This window comes from Bos indicus x Bos taurus, chromosome 7 (genome assembly GCF_003369695.1).
Source record: "Bos indicus x Bos taurus breed Angus x Brahman F1 hybrid chromosome 7, Bos_hybrid_MaternalHap_v2.0, whole genome shotgun sequence".
NCBI classification, from domain to species: Eukaryota; Metazoa; Chordata; class Mammalia; order Artiodactyla; family Bovidae; genus Bos; species Bos indicus x Bos taurus.
The window spans coordinates 102,261,178-102,277,763 of NC_040082.1; the positions used below are offsets into that span (position 1 = coordinate 102,261,178).

At 48.4% G+C, this 16,586-nt stretch overlaps 1 protein-coding gene across 1 annotated transcript; it reads left to right on the plus strand.

The window, feature by feature from the left end:
* The first annotated feature begins 3,497 nt into the window (after window positions 1-3,497).
* Window positions 3,498-13,115, plus strand: CCDC105 (coiled-coil domain containing 105). Its single transcript, XM_027548877.1, has 7 exons — window positions 3,498-4,188; window positions 6,040-6,144; window positions 11,038-11,236; window positions 11,410-11,576; window positions 11,715-11,810; window positions 11,899-12,012; window positions 12,747-13,115. The coding sequence occupies exons 1-7, from the start codon at window positions 3,619-3,621 to the stop codon at window positions 12,996-12,998; spliced, it is 1,503 nt and encodes a 500-aa protein (XP_027404678.1). The 5' UTR covers window positions 3,498-3,618; the 3' UTR covers window positions 12,999-13,115.
* The last annotated feature ends 3,471 nt before the right edge of the window (window positions 13,116-16,586 follow it).

Genomic DNA, 16,586 nt, shown 5'->3' on the forward strand with positions numbered 1-16,586 from the left:
AATGAAGAGTAGCCTCCACTCACTACAACTAGAGAAAAGCCCGCACAACAAGACCCAGCACGTCCAAATATAAATAGATAAATTAAAAAAAAAAGAAATCCCCTGCCAATGCAGGAGACTCGGGTTTGATCCCTGGGTCATGAATATCCCCTGGAGAAAGAAATGGCAACCCACTCCAGTCTTCTTGCCTGGGAAATCCCATGGGCAGAGGAGCCTTGGTGGGCTACAGTGTGTGTGTCATGGTCCAGGGGTGGGTTGGAAAAGAATTTCCACACATGAGACAAAATGAGTGGAAATAAAATTTATTAGAGTCGGAGACGCTGTTAAAATAGTGGGCCAGCTCAAGGGAGAACCAACGTTGAACAGGGGTCCTTAGTGCATTTTTATAGCCAGGGTACAAGGAGCAGGACAGGGGTCTTCTGAGTCATTTGCTGATTGGATGGGACACATATACTGGACGGGGGAAGAATAAGGCAAATACCTTCTCCCTATGTGGTAGGAGAGGAGACAGGTTATACTGCTCAGGAGGACCTGAATCTGTTAATAGTTGCAACATGGGGGAGGGAAGGACAATAAGGGTCTGGTTTTTCCATTCCTTCATTCCAAGACTTTCCTTGGTTTTATCTGCTCTTTCATCCTTGGGTCACCACAGTGTGGGGTCCCAAAGAGTCAGACATGACTTAGCAACTGAACAACAACAGATGTGCTCTAGTTTAAAACAGAGTGCTGACTGTGGTGTGGAGAATGAATTTAGGAAGGCAAGGGGGAGAGGCAGGGAGACCAGGTGACTGAGAACTGATGGTGTGAATGAGAATAAGAATGCTGCTGGTAGCAATGGAGAAAAAATAATCATATTGGAGACAAGTTTTGAAGGTAGGACAGGCAAAACCTGTTGGTGGATTGCATGTGGACACAAAAAAATTAAGGAAGCTTACTAAGTTTTTAACATGAGCAACTGGGGTGGATAGTGGGCAAGTATCAAGTCAAGGAACACTAGTAGAGGAAAAAGATCAGAAATATTCATCAAATGTGTGGTTTTGATAATTCAAAAAGACACATGTACCTCAATGTTCATTGCAGTGTTATAGAAACCATGGCAGTGGAAGAAGATAAGTGGCATTCAAAGATGCGGAACAGCAGGGTTTTATTCAGTACCTGTGCTGGCCCAGCACAGTCATCTCCAAAGGCTGAGTGCCCCAGCTTTGTTCTGGGTATCTTCTATACACCATAAAGTTCCCACTCAAACAGCTCAGGTCCCTCCCCTCCCCGAGTAGCCCAAGTTCCCATGGATGCAACAAGCAAGCAAGATCACAGAAGCAAAAGCAGTGATTGATGAGCTACAGCTGTTAAAACAAGATAACAGGACAAAAAACAAAAGGTTGTGACTTTAATTTGGGGCTTTTATCTTGCCCCTATCTCAGCAGCACTCTTTAGAACAGCCAGGACATGGAAGCAACCTAGATGTGCATCAACAGATGAATGGATAAAGAAGATGTGGTACATATACATGGTGGAATATTACTCAGCCATAAAAAGGAATGAATTTGAGTCAGTTCTAGTGAGGTGGTGAACCTAGAGCCACCTCAGAGTGAAGTAAGTCAGAAAGAAAAAAAATATTTTATACTAACACATTTATAGGGAAGCTAGCAAAATAGTACTGATGAACCTATTTGCAGGGCAGGAATAGAAATAGACAAAGGAAACAGACTTGTGGGGGGGAGGGAAGAGAGGGTGGGACAAATTGAGAGAGTAGCATTGCAACATATACATTACCAAATATAAATAAATAGCCAGTGGGAAGTTGCTGTATAACAACAGGGAGCTCAACCTGGTGCTCTGTGACAATCTACAGGGGTGGGATAAGGTAGGAGTGGGAGGGAGGTTCAGTGCAAGGGGACATATGTATGCTTGTGGCTAATTCACATTGTTGTATGGCAGAAACCAACTCAACATTGTAAAGCAATTATCCTTCAATTAAAATTTTTAAAAATTAAAATGAAAAACAATGTGGTTTTGGACCTGTTGAGTTTGAGGTGCCTATCAGTTGCCCAGGTAAAGATGCCACGGCTTGAAGGGGAAGGGGGCGGGGGCGGGGAAGGTGATGTGATGGAGAATTGTGGGGGAGGGGGTGAAGGCAGTTGTCTCTTCTTCCCCAGACTCCAACGTGCTTCCTGTGTTGGAGGAATTCCACATCATATGGTCCTGGTGGGAAACAAAGTCCTCCTTCCTCCATAGAAACAGGAAGTTCAGCCATGAGTCAATTTTCCTAGCTTCCTTTGCTGTCCAGGCATGGCCATGGCTTAGGCAATGACACAGGGTTAGGCAATTACACACAGCCACCTTGGACCCTAGGAACTAAAGGGGCAAAAAAAGCAGTTGCTATACAGAACTAATTCAGTCGCTGGCTGTAGTAGCAGTGCCATTCTGGGGGACAGTCAACCAACAGCTGAGATTTCTGCAATAGTAGCCATGGTATCCTTCAGAGCCACTGTATGTCTTTGTTCTGTATGTCTTTTGCTATGATTCTGACTGTGAAACCATCTGTTCCTTTTCTGTGGCTTGCACTAAAAATCCTGAGTGATATGAGAAAATAGGTCTTAGATACTGCACTAAGGAAAGCCTCCTTTAAGACAGTGCTATTTAAGCTGGGTTCTGGACTTCCCTAGTGGTACAGTGGATAAGAATCTACCTGCCAATGCAGGGGTACACAGGTTCGATCCCTGGTCCAGAAAGATTCCACATGCCTCGGAGCAGCTAAGCTCCTGAGCCACAACTACTGAGCCCCTGCTCTAGGGCCTGTGAGCCACAACTGTTGAGCCCAAGTGCAGCAACTACTGAAGCCCACGTGCCCTAGAGCCTGTGCTCCACAACAAGAGAAGCCGCCGCAATGAGAAGCCCATGCGCCATCCTGAAGAGGAATCCCCTGCTCTCTACAACTAGACAAAAGGCCATGTGCAGCAACAAACACCTGGCACAACCTAGATGGATGGACTGATAGATAAAGCTGGGTTCCGAAGACTGAAAAGGAGCCAACCATGGGAAGAAGGTGGAAAGGAGTATGCCACACAGAAGGAACAACAAATCCAAAGGTCTGAAGTGGGAGAAACCTTAGCACCGTCCTCAGAGCTGGAGATGTTTGGATGGCATCACTGACCCAAAGGACATGAGTTTGAGCAAACTCAGAGAGACAGTGATAGACAGAGAAGCCTGGAGTGCTGCAGCTCGTGGGGTCACAAAGAGTCGGACACAACTTGGCGACTGAACAACAGAGCCGGAACAACAGAGCCGCCTCATCCATGTTCCTGGATAAGAAGGTAAAAGGGTAAGGAGCAACAGGGAGAGCTGGGCTCGATAAGGTAGAACCTTTCTCAAGGAGCCAGGATTCCAAGTTGTCTCTGCCTAGCTCCAAACCAAAGATTCCATCCAGCCCCTCCCTGTAGCCTTTCCCCTCCCCCACTTTTGGAACTCCGCCTATGCCGTTTCCACGGTTGGTCGTCATAGTCAAGAGTGCTCTGTTTCACAAACTTCTCAGGCCAGGAAGGAGTTGCATGTCGTTGAGGGGGGTCCCTGCCCCCCAGGCAAGGGTCTCAGGCCAGGCCAGGACACCAAACAGGGATCATGCCCGTGTTGATACCCCCGGTGGAGCACAGCCAGGACACGCGCGTTGGGCATCCAGCATGGCGCGAGGCGACCAGGGCCTTGGCAGAGGAGGCACACCAGCTGACCGACCGCTGCGGGCAAGAGGCGGTGACCATGTGGCAACCCAACGAGAGTGTGCGGGACCCACACGTGGCGCACCACCTCTGCCGGGCCGCCTACATTCTGCCCTGGCGCTTTCGTGTGGAGATGCTCAAAGGGGGCAGCACCATGGAGAAGCCACCGCCGGGCGAGGGCGTTACGCTGTGGAAGAGCAAGATGAAGCCGCCTGCCTGGCATGCCCGCCTGCCGCTGCCCATGCACCGTGACGCGCGGGCCCTGCAGACCGCCGAGGTGGTGCAAGCTCACGCTCGCGGGGCGCGCCTCACCGCCGCCCGCCTTGGCCGCGCGCAGCACCAGATCAATGGGCAGCTGCGGCTGCTGCAGCGCCAGCGCGAGGCTACGGACCGCAGACTCAGCGAAGTGCGCAAAGCACTGCTGATTAACCAGCAGAGCGTCAAGCTGCGGGGCTACCGGCCCAAATCTGAGACGGTGGGACCACCCCCGCCCCAGGCCAGCCGCAAAGACTCAGGCCTCCGCTCCCAGATGCGCAGAGTGGGCAAAATCCACCCTAGAGAGGAAACACTCCCCCATCACAGGCCAAACTCCACCCCAAGATGAGATGCCTTGCTTCCCAGTCCCAGAGACAGAGATCCTGCCAAACGGATGCGATCCTCAAATCCCTTGCCCCAGAAGTGTTAGTCGTTCTGTCATGTCCCACTCTTTCTCCAGTCCATGGACTGTAGCCCGCCAGGCTCGTCTGTCCATGAGATTCTCCAGGCAAGAATACTGAAATGGGTAGCCATGCCCTCCTCCAGGGGGTCTTCCCCACCCAAGGATCAAACTGGTCTCCTGCATGGCAGGCAGATTCTTTACCATCTGAACCACCAGGGAAACCTTGCCCTAGAGGGAGATATCTCTCAGTCTCCCTACTAGGGAGAGAAGGTGGGACCCTTGAGTCAGACAAGAAGCTAGATTTACCAAAAAGTAAAATCTACCACTCCCAGCCTAGACAAGAGGGTGAAACTCTCCCCCATGCATGAGACCCTCAGTGCCCCAAGCCCCCCAACCCCACTGAAAACACACAAGAAGCCCCCAGCTGAGTAGTGAGTGATGTTCTAGTCCCAAGAGATAATTCTCTTCATAATATTTTTTTAAACCCTAACCAACTCCCCGCTCCCCTAGGCTTCCCAGGTGGCTCAGTGGTAAAGAATCCACCTGCCAATACAGGAGAGACATGGGTTCCATCCCTCAGTCAGGAAGATCCCCTGGGGGAGGAAATGGAAACCCACTTCAATATTCTTGCCATGGACAGCGGAGCCTGGTGGGCTGCAGTTCATAACATCGCAAGGAGTCTGACATAACTGAACACTCATGCACCAAAAACACCCCCCAGCCTCAGGGAATGAGAACCCCACCCCAGGCCTCACAGGGGTTAGGGTTAGAATTAGAAGAGGGACAGGTTCTGCCTAAAGACTGAGACCCTCAGACTCCTTAGACCTGTACCTGAGAGCTAAACCCCTAGCCAGGAGGAAAGAGTGAGAACCCCTAGTCCCAGCCCTGGTAAAATCCTTCCCCTAAAGTGAAATCCTGGACAGCCATCCCCAAAGGGGACAATATTCCAGCCTCCCTGGGGAGATATGAGACCACCCCACGCACACACACACACCCATAGGGTGGGTTTCCGAGTCCCAGCCCCCAAATCCAGACAATAAGCCCTCAAAAGGGCAAACCCCATCATCATTATGATGAGACTCCTCCACTTGTAGCCTGGGAGAGAGGATAAGACTATCACCAAGGAAGGGGGAGCCCCTCAGCCCCAAAGAGCAATGATAACCTCCCCCCAAGTTAAGTCATCTCCATCCCAGCTCACTGGGCTCCTATCTGTAAAAGGAAGAAGCCCCCGGCCCTGCTCTGTAGAGGGTAAGACCTCCCCCAAGTGAAAGTTAGTCACCCAGTCTCATCCAACTCTTTAGGACTCTGTGGACTATATATAGCTCACCAGTCTCCTCTGTCCATGGAATTCTCCAGGCAAGAATACTGGAGTGGGTTGCCATTCCTTTCTCCAGGAGATCTTCCCTACCCAGGGATCTAACTTGGGTCTCCTGCATCATAGGTGGATTCTTTACCATCTGAGCCACGGAGAAGCCTTGGTGAGAGCTTCCTAAAAGGGTAAATGCTTCTCAGAGAGTGAGATCCCCAAAACGTGAGAATGCCCCCAACTCCATTCCCCAAACCCAGAGTTTATAAGGTTGGCAAACTCTGTACTATTCTAGAAAAAGAGCTTTCCTTCCCCTCCAGCCCTCTCCCACAAGTGTGAAAAATTCTCTCCTTGTTTGCCAGATCTCTGACAAAGCTGACAGTATGCTTACCTGGGAAAAGGAGGAGCTAAAGAGCATGAAGAGGAAGATGGAGACAGATATGGAAAAATCAGAGGCCTTGCTCAAGGTTTGGGACACCTGGGGCCTGGTTAAGGGGATTGGAGGGGACCCTTGGCTGCCTAATGGGCAAACAGCTTTAACCTTGGGGATTGTAGCAACAGCAAATCCTTCAAGCCACCCACCTGTCCCACCCTGACCTGACATTCACTGTATTTCCACTTTAGGAAATGGAAAGACTAAAGCTCTGAGAGATGAAATTGGGCCTCAAAATAATGCCTCTGTGCCCTAGTGGCTCAGATGGTAAAGAATCCACCTGTGATGCAGGAGAAACAGGTTCCATCTCTGGGTTGGGAAGATCCCCTGGAGAAGGGAATGGCAACCCACTCCAGTATTCTTGTCTGGAGAATCCCAGGGACAGAGAAGCCTGGTGGGCTATAGTCCATGCAGTTTCAAAGAGTCAGACATGACTGAGTGACTAAGCACGCCCCTCTGTGCCACGCCCTGTCCTGTTGTTAAGTCCTTAAAACCCTCCTGTGAAATAGAAACTATGATTCTCATTAGAGATGGGGAATTCGAAACTCATAAAGATGTGACCTCACCCAAGTTATGGAGCTAGCCAGTGGTTCAGTCAGCTAGCTAGTCAGTTCAGGTGTATATTTTTCCTCCAGATTTAGAGAGGTAAATTTACTATTTTAAATTTTGTATGTATTTTTATTTCTTTTTAAAAATATATTTATTTTTGGCTGTGCTGGGTCTTGTTGCTGCACAAGGGCTTTCTCAAGTTGCAGTGAGTGGGGCTACTCTCTAGTTGCAGTGCACGGGCTTCTCATTGCTGTGGCTTCTCTTGTTGCAGAGCACAGGCTCTAGGTTCACAGGCTTCAGCAGTTGTGGCTCAAAGTTTCAGGAGTTGCAGCACAAGGGCTCAGTTGCCCCACTTCATGTGGGATCTTCCCAGATCGGGAATGGAACCCATGTCCTCTACATTGGCAGATGAATTCTTAACCATGGACCAGCAGGCAAGTCCCGCTATATAGTACAATTATTAGTATAGTAATTGTATTAATATAAACATATCGCTACTACTAATTGGCTTCCCTGATAGTTCAGTTGGTAAAGAATCTGCCTGCAATGCAGGAGACCCCAGTTCAATTCCTGGGTCGGGAAGATCCTCTGGAGAAGGGAAAGGCTACCCACTCCAGTAGCCTAGAGAATTCCATGGACTGTATGGGGTCACAAAGAGTCAGACATGACCGAGCGACTTTCACTATTGCTACTACTGAAAATTACTATATTTTATATATATGTGTATATATAATATCATATTTTCTTTATCCATTCATCTGTCAACAGACATTTAGATTGTTTCTATGTCTCAACTGACAAATAATGCTAAAATGTGCATGAGAGTTATTTCCCTTCAAGTTCCTGATTTCCTTTATATATGTACCCAGAAGTGTGAGAACTTCCTCATGTTTCAACTCAGGTGCCTTGAGCTCTTTACTCTGTATTATGTGTTCATCTTTATCAGCTCCATTCAGAGATGGTCCCTCACTGCATCCTTCACTCTTGCAACAAGGATTTCTTTATGATATCACTAATGGAGACATGAAAGTAGGTTTCAAGGAGCCTGTATGCACTTGTGACTTATCCATTTGACAAATATTAATCCAATACCCTGGTGTCCCAGGCACTGTGTTTGGCAGGTGGGACAAGTTGTGAACAGGCCTTGCCCTCGAGGAATTCACATTAAAGGGTCATTCAAATTAGGGACCAGCCAGGGTTGGGAGGGTGGAGTTAGGGGAAAGTGGGTGGAGTTAGGAGCTGGTGCGCCACTGTCCGTGGTGCTGAACCTTAATTGCACTCAACTTATTATACCTCCGATGCAATGGACATGCGCTGTGTGTACTTACTTAGTCACTCCTTGTATCCGACTCAGTGACCCCATGGACTGTAGCCTGCCAGGATCCAATGGACATGAACTTGGGCAAACTTTGGGAGATGGTGAGGGACAGGGAGGCCTGGTGTGCTACAGTCTATGGAGTCACAAAGAGTCAGACATGACTGGGGGACTGAACAACAACAGTATTGTACCTCCAGGCTGCTGTCATATTCCTTTATCTGGTGATCCTGAAAAATCCTTAAGTAAGTCTGAAACAGACAAGGGAGAAGACCCTGAAGGTGGCCCTGGTAGGGAAGGGCTTGCAAGAGAGAAAATGAAATAGGGGGGTGGGAAAAGACAGACAGAGGGAAACCCAAGAGAGTGTTGTTGTGTTGTTTAGTCACTAAATCTGGTCCGATTCTTTTTATGACAACCCCATGGACTGTAGCCTGCCAGGCTCCTCTGTCCATAGGACTTCCCAGGCAAGAATACTGGAGTGGGTTGTCATTTCCTTCTCCAGGGGATCTTCCTGACCCAGGGATTGAGCCACATCTCTTGCACTGCAGGTGGGCTTTTCACCACTGAGCCACCAGGGAAGCCCTTTCAACTTAAAATCATGAACTTAAATCTCAAATTGACAGTAAGAGGGTTCCCAAAAATCTCACATGTGTCTCTGGAAGACTTGCTGTCCCACTGTGCAAGTTATTTCATACCTTCTCTTCCTTCATATCTGTCCAACTCCCTGCTCTTTCTTCATTTTCAAAGAATGACCCCAATGCATGGAAACCACAGAAGAGAATTTCTCTCATTTTTCTTCTACCAACCTATAACTCCATCTATCTACTATACCCACCTCCTCCCACTTCTCCTACATCATAAATATTTCTTTCTTCATCAGATCACTCTCAACAGTGAACAAATGGGGGATTATCCTTTAATGGACACAGATCTACTTAGGATGATAAAAAGTTCTGGAAATGGACAGTGGTAATGGTTACACACTGTGAATATACTTAACTGCTACTGAACTGTACACTTAAAATGGTTTAAGTGGCTAATTTTCATCTATTTTTTGTTGTTGTCATTCAGTCAGTAAATCATGCCTCTTCGAGGCCCTATGAACTGTAGCACACCAGGCTCCTCTGTCCTCTAGTGTCCCCCAGAAATTGCTCAAATTCATGTCCATTGAGTCAGTGATGACGTACAACCATCTCATCCTCTGCCGCCCCCTTCTCCTCCTGTCCTCAATCTTTCCCACCATCAGGGTCTTTTCTAATTAGTCGCCCTTTGCATCAGGTGGCCAAAGTATTGGAGCTTCAGCTTCAGCATCAGTCCTTCCAATGAATATAGGACTGATTTCCTTTAGGATTGACTGGTTTGATCTCCTTGCAGTCCAAGGGACTCTCAAGAGTCCTCTCCAGCACCACAATTTGAAAGCATCAATTCTTTGGTGTTCAGCCTTCTTTAAAGTCCAACTCTCACATCCTTACATGGCTACTGGAAAAACCATAGCTTTGACTATCACTTTGTTGGCAAAGTGATGTCTCTGCTTTTTAATATGCTGTCTAGATTTTTCATAGAAAATATGTACTTCCCTGGTGGTCCACAGGTTAAGACTATGCTTCTACTGCAAGGGGCATGGGTTTGATCCCAGATCAGGGAACTAGCATGCTTCCACTAACACCCAGCACAGCCAAATTAATCTTTTGATCCCACCCTTCCAGATAATCCCCATTTCTCTGATTCACTCACTAGTCAATCTTATCTGCACACCTGTGGTCAGAAACTGGGTCATTTTCCCCCAGGGCATCCCTGCAACCTAGCACAATTCCTAGAATACAGTAAGGGCTTAATGAACATTTGCATTAATGAATGAAAGACTTTATATCCATTTTTTACCCAAATGGATGAATCCCAAAGAAATAATATTCAGCAAAAGAAGCTGGATGTAAAAGTACACTCTGTATGATTCTGTGTATATGACATTTCAAATTTCAAAAGCTTGTTCTTAAAGAGTCAGGTAGTTAATTTTTTAAGCTTTGTGTGCAATACAATCTCTGTCACAATTATAGATGGTCCTCTGGTGCAAAATGATACACATTCAGTAGAAACTGTAATTCTAATCTTGAATTTTTATCTTTTTCTGAGCTAGCAATATGCAGTACAATACTCTCACCTGATCTGGGCAGCAGCAGTGAGTCACAGTTCCCAGTCAACCACTGGGTAAATAACTGATGCCTTTCTAGCTATTCTGTGCCCGTACAACCATTCTGTTTTTCACTTTAAGTACAGTATTCGGTAAATTACATGAACTATTAAACACTTTATTAGGAAATAGGCCTTGTATTAGATGATCTTACCCACTCCAGTGTTCTTGCCTGGAGAATCCTAAGGACGGGGGAGGCTGATGGGCTGCTGTCTATCGGGTCACACAGAGTCGGACACGACTGAAGCGGCTTAGCAGCAGTAGATGATTTTGTCCAACTATAGACTAATGTAAGTGTTCTGAGCATATTTAAGGTAAGTTAGGCTAAGCTATGATATCCAATAAGGTTAAGTGTATTAAATGCATTTCAACATAATATTTTCAACTTACAATGTGTTTACTGGGATGTAACCCTGTTGTAACTTGAGGAAGATCATACTTAATTTAGACAGTGGAGTACATAAATAGCCAGAAACAATATGTACATGAATGAGCATGGCCATGTTCCAATACAGTTTTATTTAAAAAAAAAAAAAAGATAGGGACTTTCCTGGTGGTCCAGTGGTTAAGCAGGGGATGCAGGTTCGATCCCTGGCTGGAGAACTTTTGTTTATTGTTGTTCAATCATTATATCATGTTCAACTCGTTTTCAACTCCATGGACTAAACCCACCAGGCTTCACTGTCTATGGATTTTCCAGGCAAGAGTGGGTCGTCATTTCCTTCTCCACGGGATCTTTCCAACCCAGGGATCAAACAAGCATCTCCAAGTGGATTCTTTACCACTGAGCCACCTAGGAAGCCCCACTTTCAGTCACTTTCCCCTATCTTCCAGCTTACAATTGACCTCCTCTGCCTCTCCTTCCTTGCTCCCAGACCCTGGCCTCCTGTCGTGATGCTCTGGTCTTCTGCTGTAAGGAGAGGCTCCAAGCTGTGGAGCTAATGAACCAGCCACTGGACAAGGTTCTGGAGCAGGCAGGCCGCCACTCTTGGGTGAACATCTCCCGAGTCCCCACTCCGCGCACACAGGGCCTGAAAACCCCGCCTCCAGACCCTGTGGGCACCTATACCCCAGGTAAAACCGCGCAGAAATGAGTCCAGTATAGTGGGTGCCCTTGGTGCCCAACTGCTCCCCCACTTCACGGCCAGAGGAGCCTGGCTGGCTACACTCCATGGGGTCGCAAACAGTCAGACATGACTGAGTGCCTAACACACGCATACACACACACCTCCCCCCAACTCCTGCAGAGTGCGCCACGGCGCTGTACGAAGCCAAGCGACTGTTAATGGAGTCCAAGGACACTTTGCTAGATATGGCAAAGAACGAGGAGGACATCCGAGAGCAACAGCAGCAGATAAGCGACCGCGTGTGCGCCTCGCTAGCGCAGAAAATGCGCGAGACCTTGGAGCTGAAGGTGCGCCCCGCTAGCGCCGCTCCTGGTTGGCGGCTCGAGTCTAGAATGCTATAGTATGGGGGGTTGGGGGTGGAGGGACGTAGGCAGAGAGGGGACCCGAAGCTGGTGTGATTCCGCGCTGTGCTCCCACCCACCCAGGATAGACTGAACATGACCTTAGGACTCATGAGGGGAACGATCCACCGGTGCACGAAATTCAACCAGGAGATGTACATCACCCGAGGCCTCATCAAGGTAGGTTTGGGGGAAAGGGTCTGCGGGGATGCGGCCAGGGGCGTCCGGGAGGTCAAACCTCATGGCTCTGCACACCGCACTCCGCCAGGGTCCTCTGTCCAAAAGTCACCTGGAGACTCGAGAGAAACTGGACAGACCTCTGGTTCGCATGTATCAGAGACATGTGGGCACCCAACTTCCGGAGGCCGCACGCCTCGCCCAGGTAAGCCCCTCTCAGTCCCTCCCGCCAGGCCCTGCCCTGGTAAGACTCCTTTCTCAAGCACACAGCCCAGGTGAGACACCTGACCCAGGTCTGTGAGTCCTTCAGCTCCCCCCGCCCCCAGGAGGATGCCTTCAGTACCCACATGTGCAGCGTGCTCAGTAGAGTCCAACTCTTTGCTACCCTATGGGTACAGCCCACCAGGCTCCTCTGTCCATGGGATTTTCCAGACAAGAATACTGGAGTGGGTTGCCATTTCCTCCTCCAGGGGATCTTCCCATCCCAGGGATGGAACCTGGGTCTCCTGCATCTCTTGCATTGGCAGGCGGATTCTTTACCACTGAGCCACCTGGGAAGCTTAATACTCAGACCCATCTCAAATAAATTCCCCCAGTCTCTGCCCTACTTCTATCCAAGGTCTGCCCCTCCCCTCACCTTCATGAGCGTCCCCTTCTTCATACACGCCCTGTCACAGGTTCTTTTCCAAGTACATTCAGGCCCAGGTGTGTAACCCCCAACCCCATTCTAGGCTCTCCCCTCCTAGGGGTGCTCCTACCCAGGCGAGGTCCTTCCACACGCACACCTGACTCAGATGTGCGCCCCCCCAACCTGAGGCCCATGCCCTCTTCAGCTGTCGTCCTTTTACACGCATACCTGGCCCAGGTGTGCCCGCCCATCCTAGATAGCACCACGCTCTGGCTCACCTGTCTCCCAACACTGCCCCTCCTCGTGTCCAGGGCACTGACAAGCTGCAGCGCCACATCTCGAACGTGGAAAAGAACCTGGATGAGCTGCTCTCCATGCGCAAGAAGCTCACCTGGAGCTTCAACTGCAAGAAGATCGGGCACGATGTAGACTACAGCGTGGTGCGCCTGCGCCTCCGCCAGCGGCACCCGCACGTGTGCTACGAGCAAGCGCAGCGCCTTGTTAATGACTGGGACCCACGCACGCCGCCGCGCGTGAAGTCCAACACCGCTATCACCAAGTGACAGGCGAACCCCTGCCCCAGCAGGCCTCAGCCCAGTGGCCCTCCCTCTCTCCTGACCCCCTTCGCCCTCAGAGCGCCCTCTAGCAGAATTATAATTAAAAACGAGAATGCATAATTACCACTTATTAGGCTCGTGGTTCTGGTGGTGGTTTAGTCGCTAAGTCGAGTCCAACTCTCACGACCCCATGGACTGTAGCCAGCCATGTTCCTCTGTCCAGGGGATCTCCCAGGCAAGAGTCCTGGAGTGGGTTGGGGGTCTTCCCGGCCCAGGGATGGAACATGGGTCTCCTGCTTTGTGCACAGAGTCTTTACCATCTGAGCCAGCTGATCACTTAATCTACAGCACGTTATAGGCTATGCATCCTGGAAGTTATTAATGATAGGATGGATTTGGCCACTGTATTTTGGGGGTTCAAATCCCGGCTCCCCAATTTCAGATTATGTGGCCTTAGTCAAGTCACTACTTGTCTCTGGCCTCAGTGTCTCCAAGCCTGTAAAATGTAGAATTGTAGCATTAACTTTGGAGGCTTGTTGTAAGGGAATAGGAGAATGGTGACTGTATATAAAACATCCTTAACTGCAAATGAATTATTATTCCCATTTTACACTTGAGGAAAGTGAAACACAATGAGGTTAAGAAGATGCCAGAGGTCACACAGCTAGTCATTAGAAGAACTGGAATTTTAATACCTGACTCTACAGCTTGCTCTCTAAGCAGAACTGGGATTCTGCCTTTATTGACAAAACACACACTCAGGGATATAACTTCCTCCTCTGGAGCTCTATCTAGTGGAGGCTGTTTATTTTCCCAGACCCCAAGCAACTCCATAAAATGAAAGTCACTCAGTGAGTGTCCAGCTCTTTGTGACCCCATACAGTCCATGGAATACTCCAGGCCAGAATACTGGAGTGGGCAGCTATTCCCTTCTCCAGGGGAATCTTCCCAACCCAGGGATTGAACCCAGGTCTCCCGCATTGCAGGCAGATTCTTTACCAGCTGAGCCACAAGGGAAGCCCATAGGGAGGTCCAATTCAGCCCTCCCTGCTTTCCATTGCCCTTATCTCCATTTACCAGGGAGGGGGGCGGGGCAGGGGGAGGGCGGTGGATATTGCTTCTCCAAATTTTACAGCCTCCTTCATTCACTTATTAAGCCCTTATAAAGTGCCAGGTTCTAGACTTGTGGACACAGTAGGGGAAGGAGAGGGTGGGATGAACTGAGAGAGTAGCAGTGAAATATACACAATAACACGTGCAAAACAGATAGCTAGTGGGAAGCTGCTGTGTAACAAAGGGAGCTCAGTGCTCTGTGATAACCTAGAGAAGTGGGATGGGGGGGTGTAGAAAGGATGCTCAGGAGACAGGGGATATATTGTATACTTACAGCTGATTCACGTTGTTGTACAGCAGAAAACAACACAACATTGTGAAGCAATTATCCTCCAATTAAAAATAAATTAAAAAAAAAGAATATGGGGAGGGGGGCGTTGGGAAGTGCCAGGTTCTGAGCCAGGCGCTGAGAGTGAAGCAGTGAGCAAGGCTTACATAGTCTCTGCTCTCAAGGAACTTACAATTTGATGGAGTGCAACCTGTGTCATCCTTTTTATTATTATTATTAATTCATTTTTTATTGAAGGATAATTGCTTTACAGAGTTTTGCTGTTTTCTGTCAAACCTCAACATGAATCAGCCATAGATATACTGCAGCTCTAGGGTGGCCTCCTACAGGAAGCCCACCTGATTGCACCCACTCATTCAGGCACAGCTCAGTTTCTCTTCTGTGTTCTTTTGGACACCCTCCCATCACAGAACTACTCACACTAAGCTGTGATAATCATCTGCTCTCACAGGAAGATTTCAGGGTGTGGTAGACACAGAATAAGGGGTGTTCATTCAAGCCATAAATACTTCGCAAGCAACTGCTTCATGCCAGAGACTGTACAGCAAGGACCAAGACACACGTGATCCCTCTCTCATGAAACTGACCGTGCATAGGCTAAGAATGACCATCACAAATACAATCTTTTTGGCATAGCCCCTTGGACACAACTGAGCCCAGCCAACATTTTACAGAGAAGGAAACAAAGTTCAGGAAGGTGAAATTATTTGCCCAGGGTCATAGAGCCAACAAAGGACAAAGCAGGATTTAAACCTGGATCTGAGTCCATGTTCTTTCTCTCTTGCTCCAGGCTACAGACATCCATGGGCTCACCCTAACAACCAAGTGGAGGTGGAGCAAATTATGCTCACTTGACAGGGAAATACCCAAGAAAAAAGGGAGGGTTGTGTGCTCAGCTGAGGAGCAGAGGCAGGGGATTCAAACCAGAAGTAACTACTCAAGAGTCCTTGGGCATCACAGTCAGCTCCCTTATCTCAAGAGGGACTTCACAGTCAGGGGCCTCCTGGGGTTCCCTGGGGCTCCAGTTTCCCCAGGATTGTTCTTCAGGCACCCCCTCCATATACCCATTCAGACGCCAACAGGAAGCAGCACACATGATTTGAAGGAATTTTAACAAAGAAATGACCATTGATCTCCATTATTCAAAGATTCTGTATTCGTGAATTAACCCAACTCACTAAAATTTACTCCTAACCCCCAGTATATGTGGTGCTTTCTGGGTTATTTGCAGGTATGTAAAGAACAGGAAAAAAATTTTTGTGTGTCTGGACCTCACATTCCCAGAGAGTCCAACAAGGCAACACTCTGCCTTTCTGTTTTAGGTCTCATCCTTAAACAAGTGTCCCTTTTGAGTCCAATTTATGACACATTTGTGTGTGTATGTGTGTGAGTGCTTTTTGTGGCCAGTTTCACTGTTTCAAATTGCCCCTGTCATGCCAAAATGCTGTATGGTGACCCTAAGTGCAAGAAAGCTGGCACGTGCCTTACAGAGAAAATGCATGTGTTACACAAGCTCCCTTAAGGCACAAGTTATGGCGCTGTTGGCCTTGAGTTCAATAGTAATAACTCACATTAATGTCTAATATACTTTCATTGAACAATATATTATTAAGGGTTGTTGTTTAGTCGCTAAGTCATGTTTGACTCTCTTGCGACTGCATGGACTATAGCCCACCAGGCTCTTCTATCCATGGGATTTCCCAGGCAAGGATACTGGAGTGAGTTGCCATTTCCTTCTCCAGGGGATCTTCCTGACCTAGGGATGAAACCCGCATCTCTTGCATTGGCAGATGGATTCTTTACCACAAAGCCTGGGAAGCCCCTTCACCATGCAGATCCTGGGGGAATTGATGTCTCTATCTCCTCTCCTTCCCTAATGGTCAAAGTCAAAGAGAAAGGGAGTCTGTTGAAACACTCCCCTCAGTCTCCTGAGGCATAGAGCCATCATCACTCTTCTGACTTCTGAGCCTCTCAGGGGTTCTTCCTGAGCCTGGGGACTGTCCCCTTTGTCTGTGTCTTTGTCCATCCATCTTCTCCCAGAGACATCACATGGGGATGCGAATATTCCCCTTGCATATGATGCTTTATCCTCTGGGTTGCCACCTGCAACCCTCATCCTAAACAACATAGCCCCAGTTTGTCACCTCAGCTCACCCAATGTTCCCTGAAAGCATTTTTTGCACAACTCTCTA

Coding starts and splice junctions, on each gene's coding strand:
- CCDC105 (XM_027548877.1), top strand. CDS start 3,619: ATGCCCGTGTTGATACCCCCGGTGGAGCACAGCCAGGACACGCGCGTT. Junction 6,145..11,037: donor AATCAGAGGCCTTGCTCAAG/GTTTGGGACACC, acceptor CCTTGCTCCCAG/ACCCTGGCCTCCTGTCGTGA. Junction 11,577..11,714: donor GCGAGACCTTGGAGCTGAAG/GTGCGCCCCGCT, acceptor CCACCCACCCAG/GATAGACTGAACATGACCTT.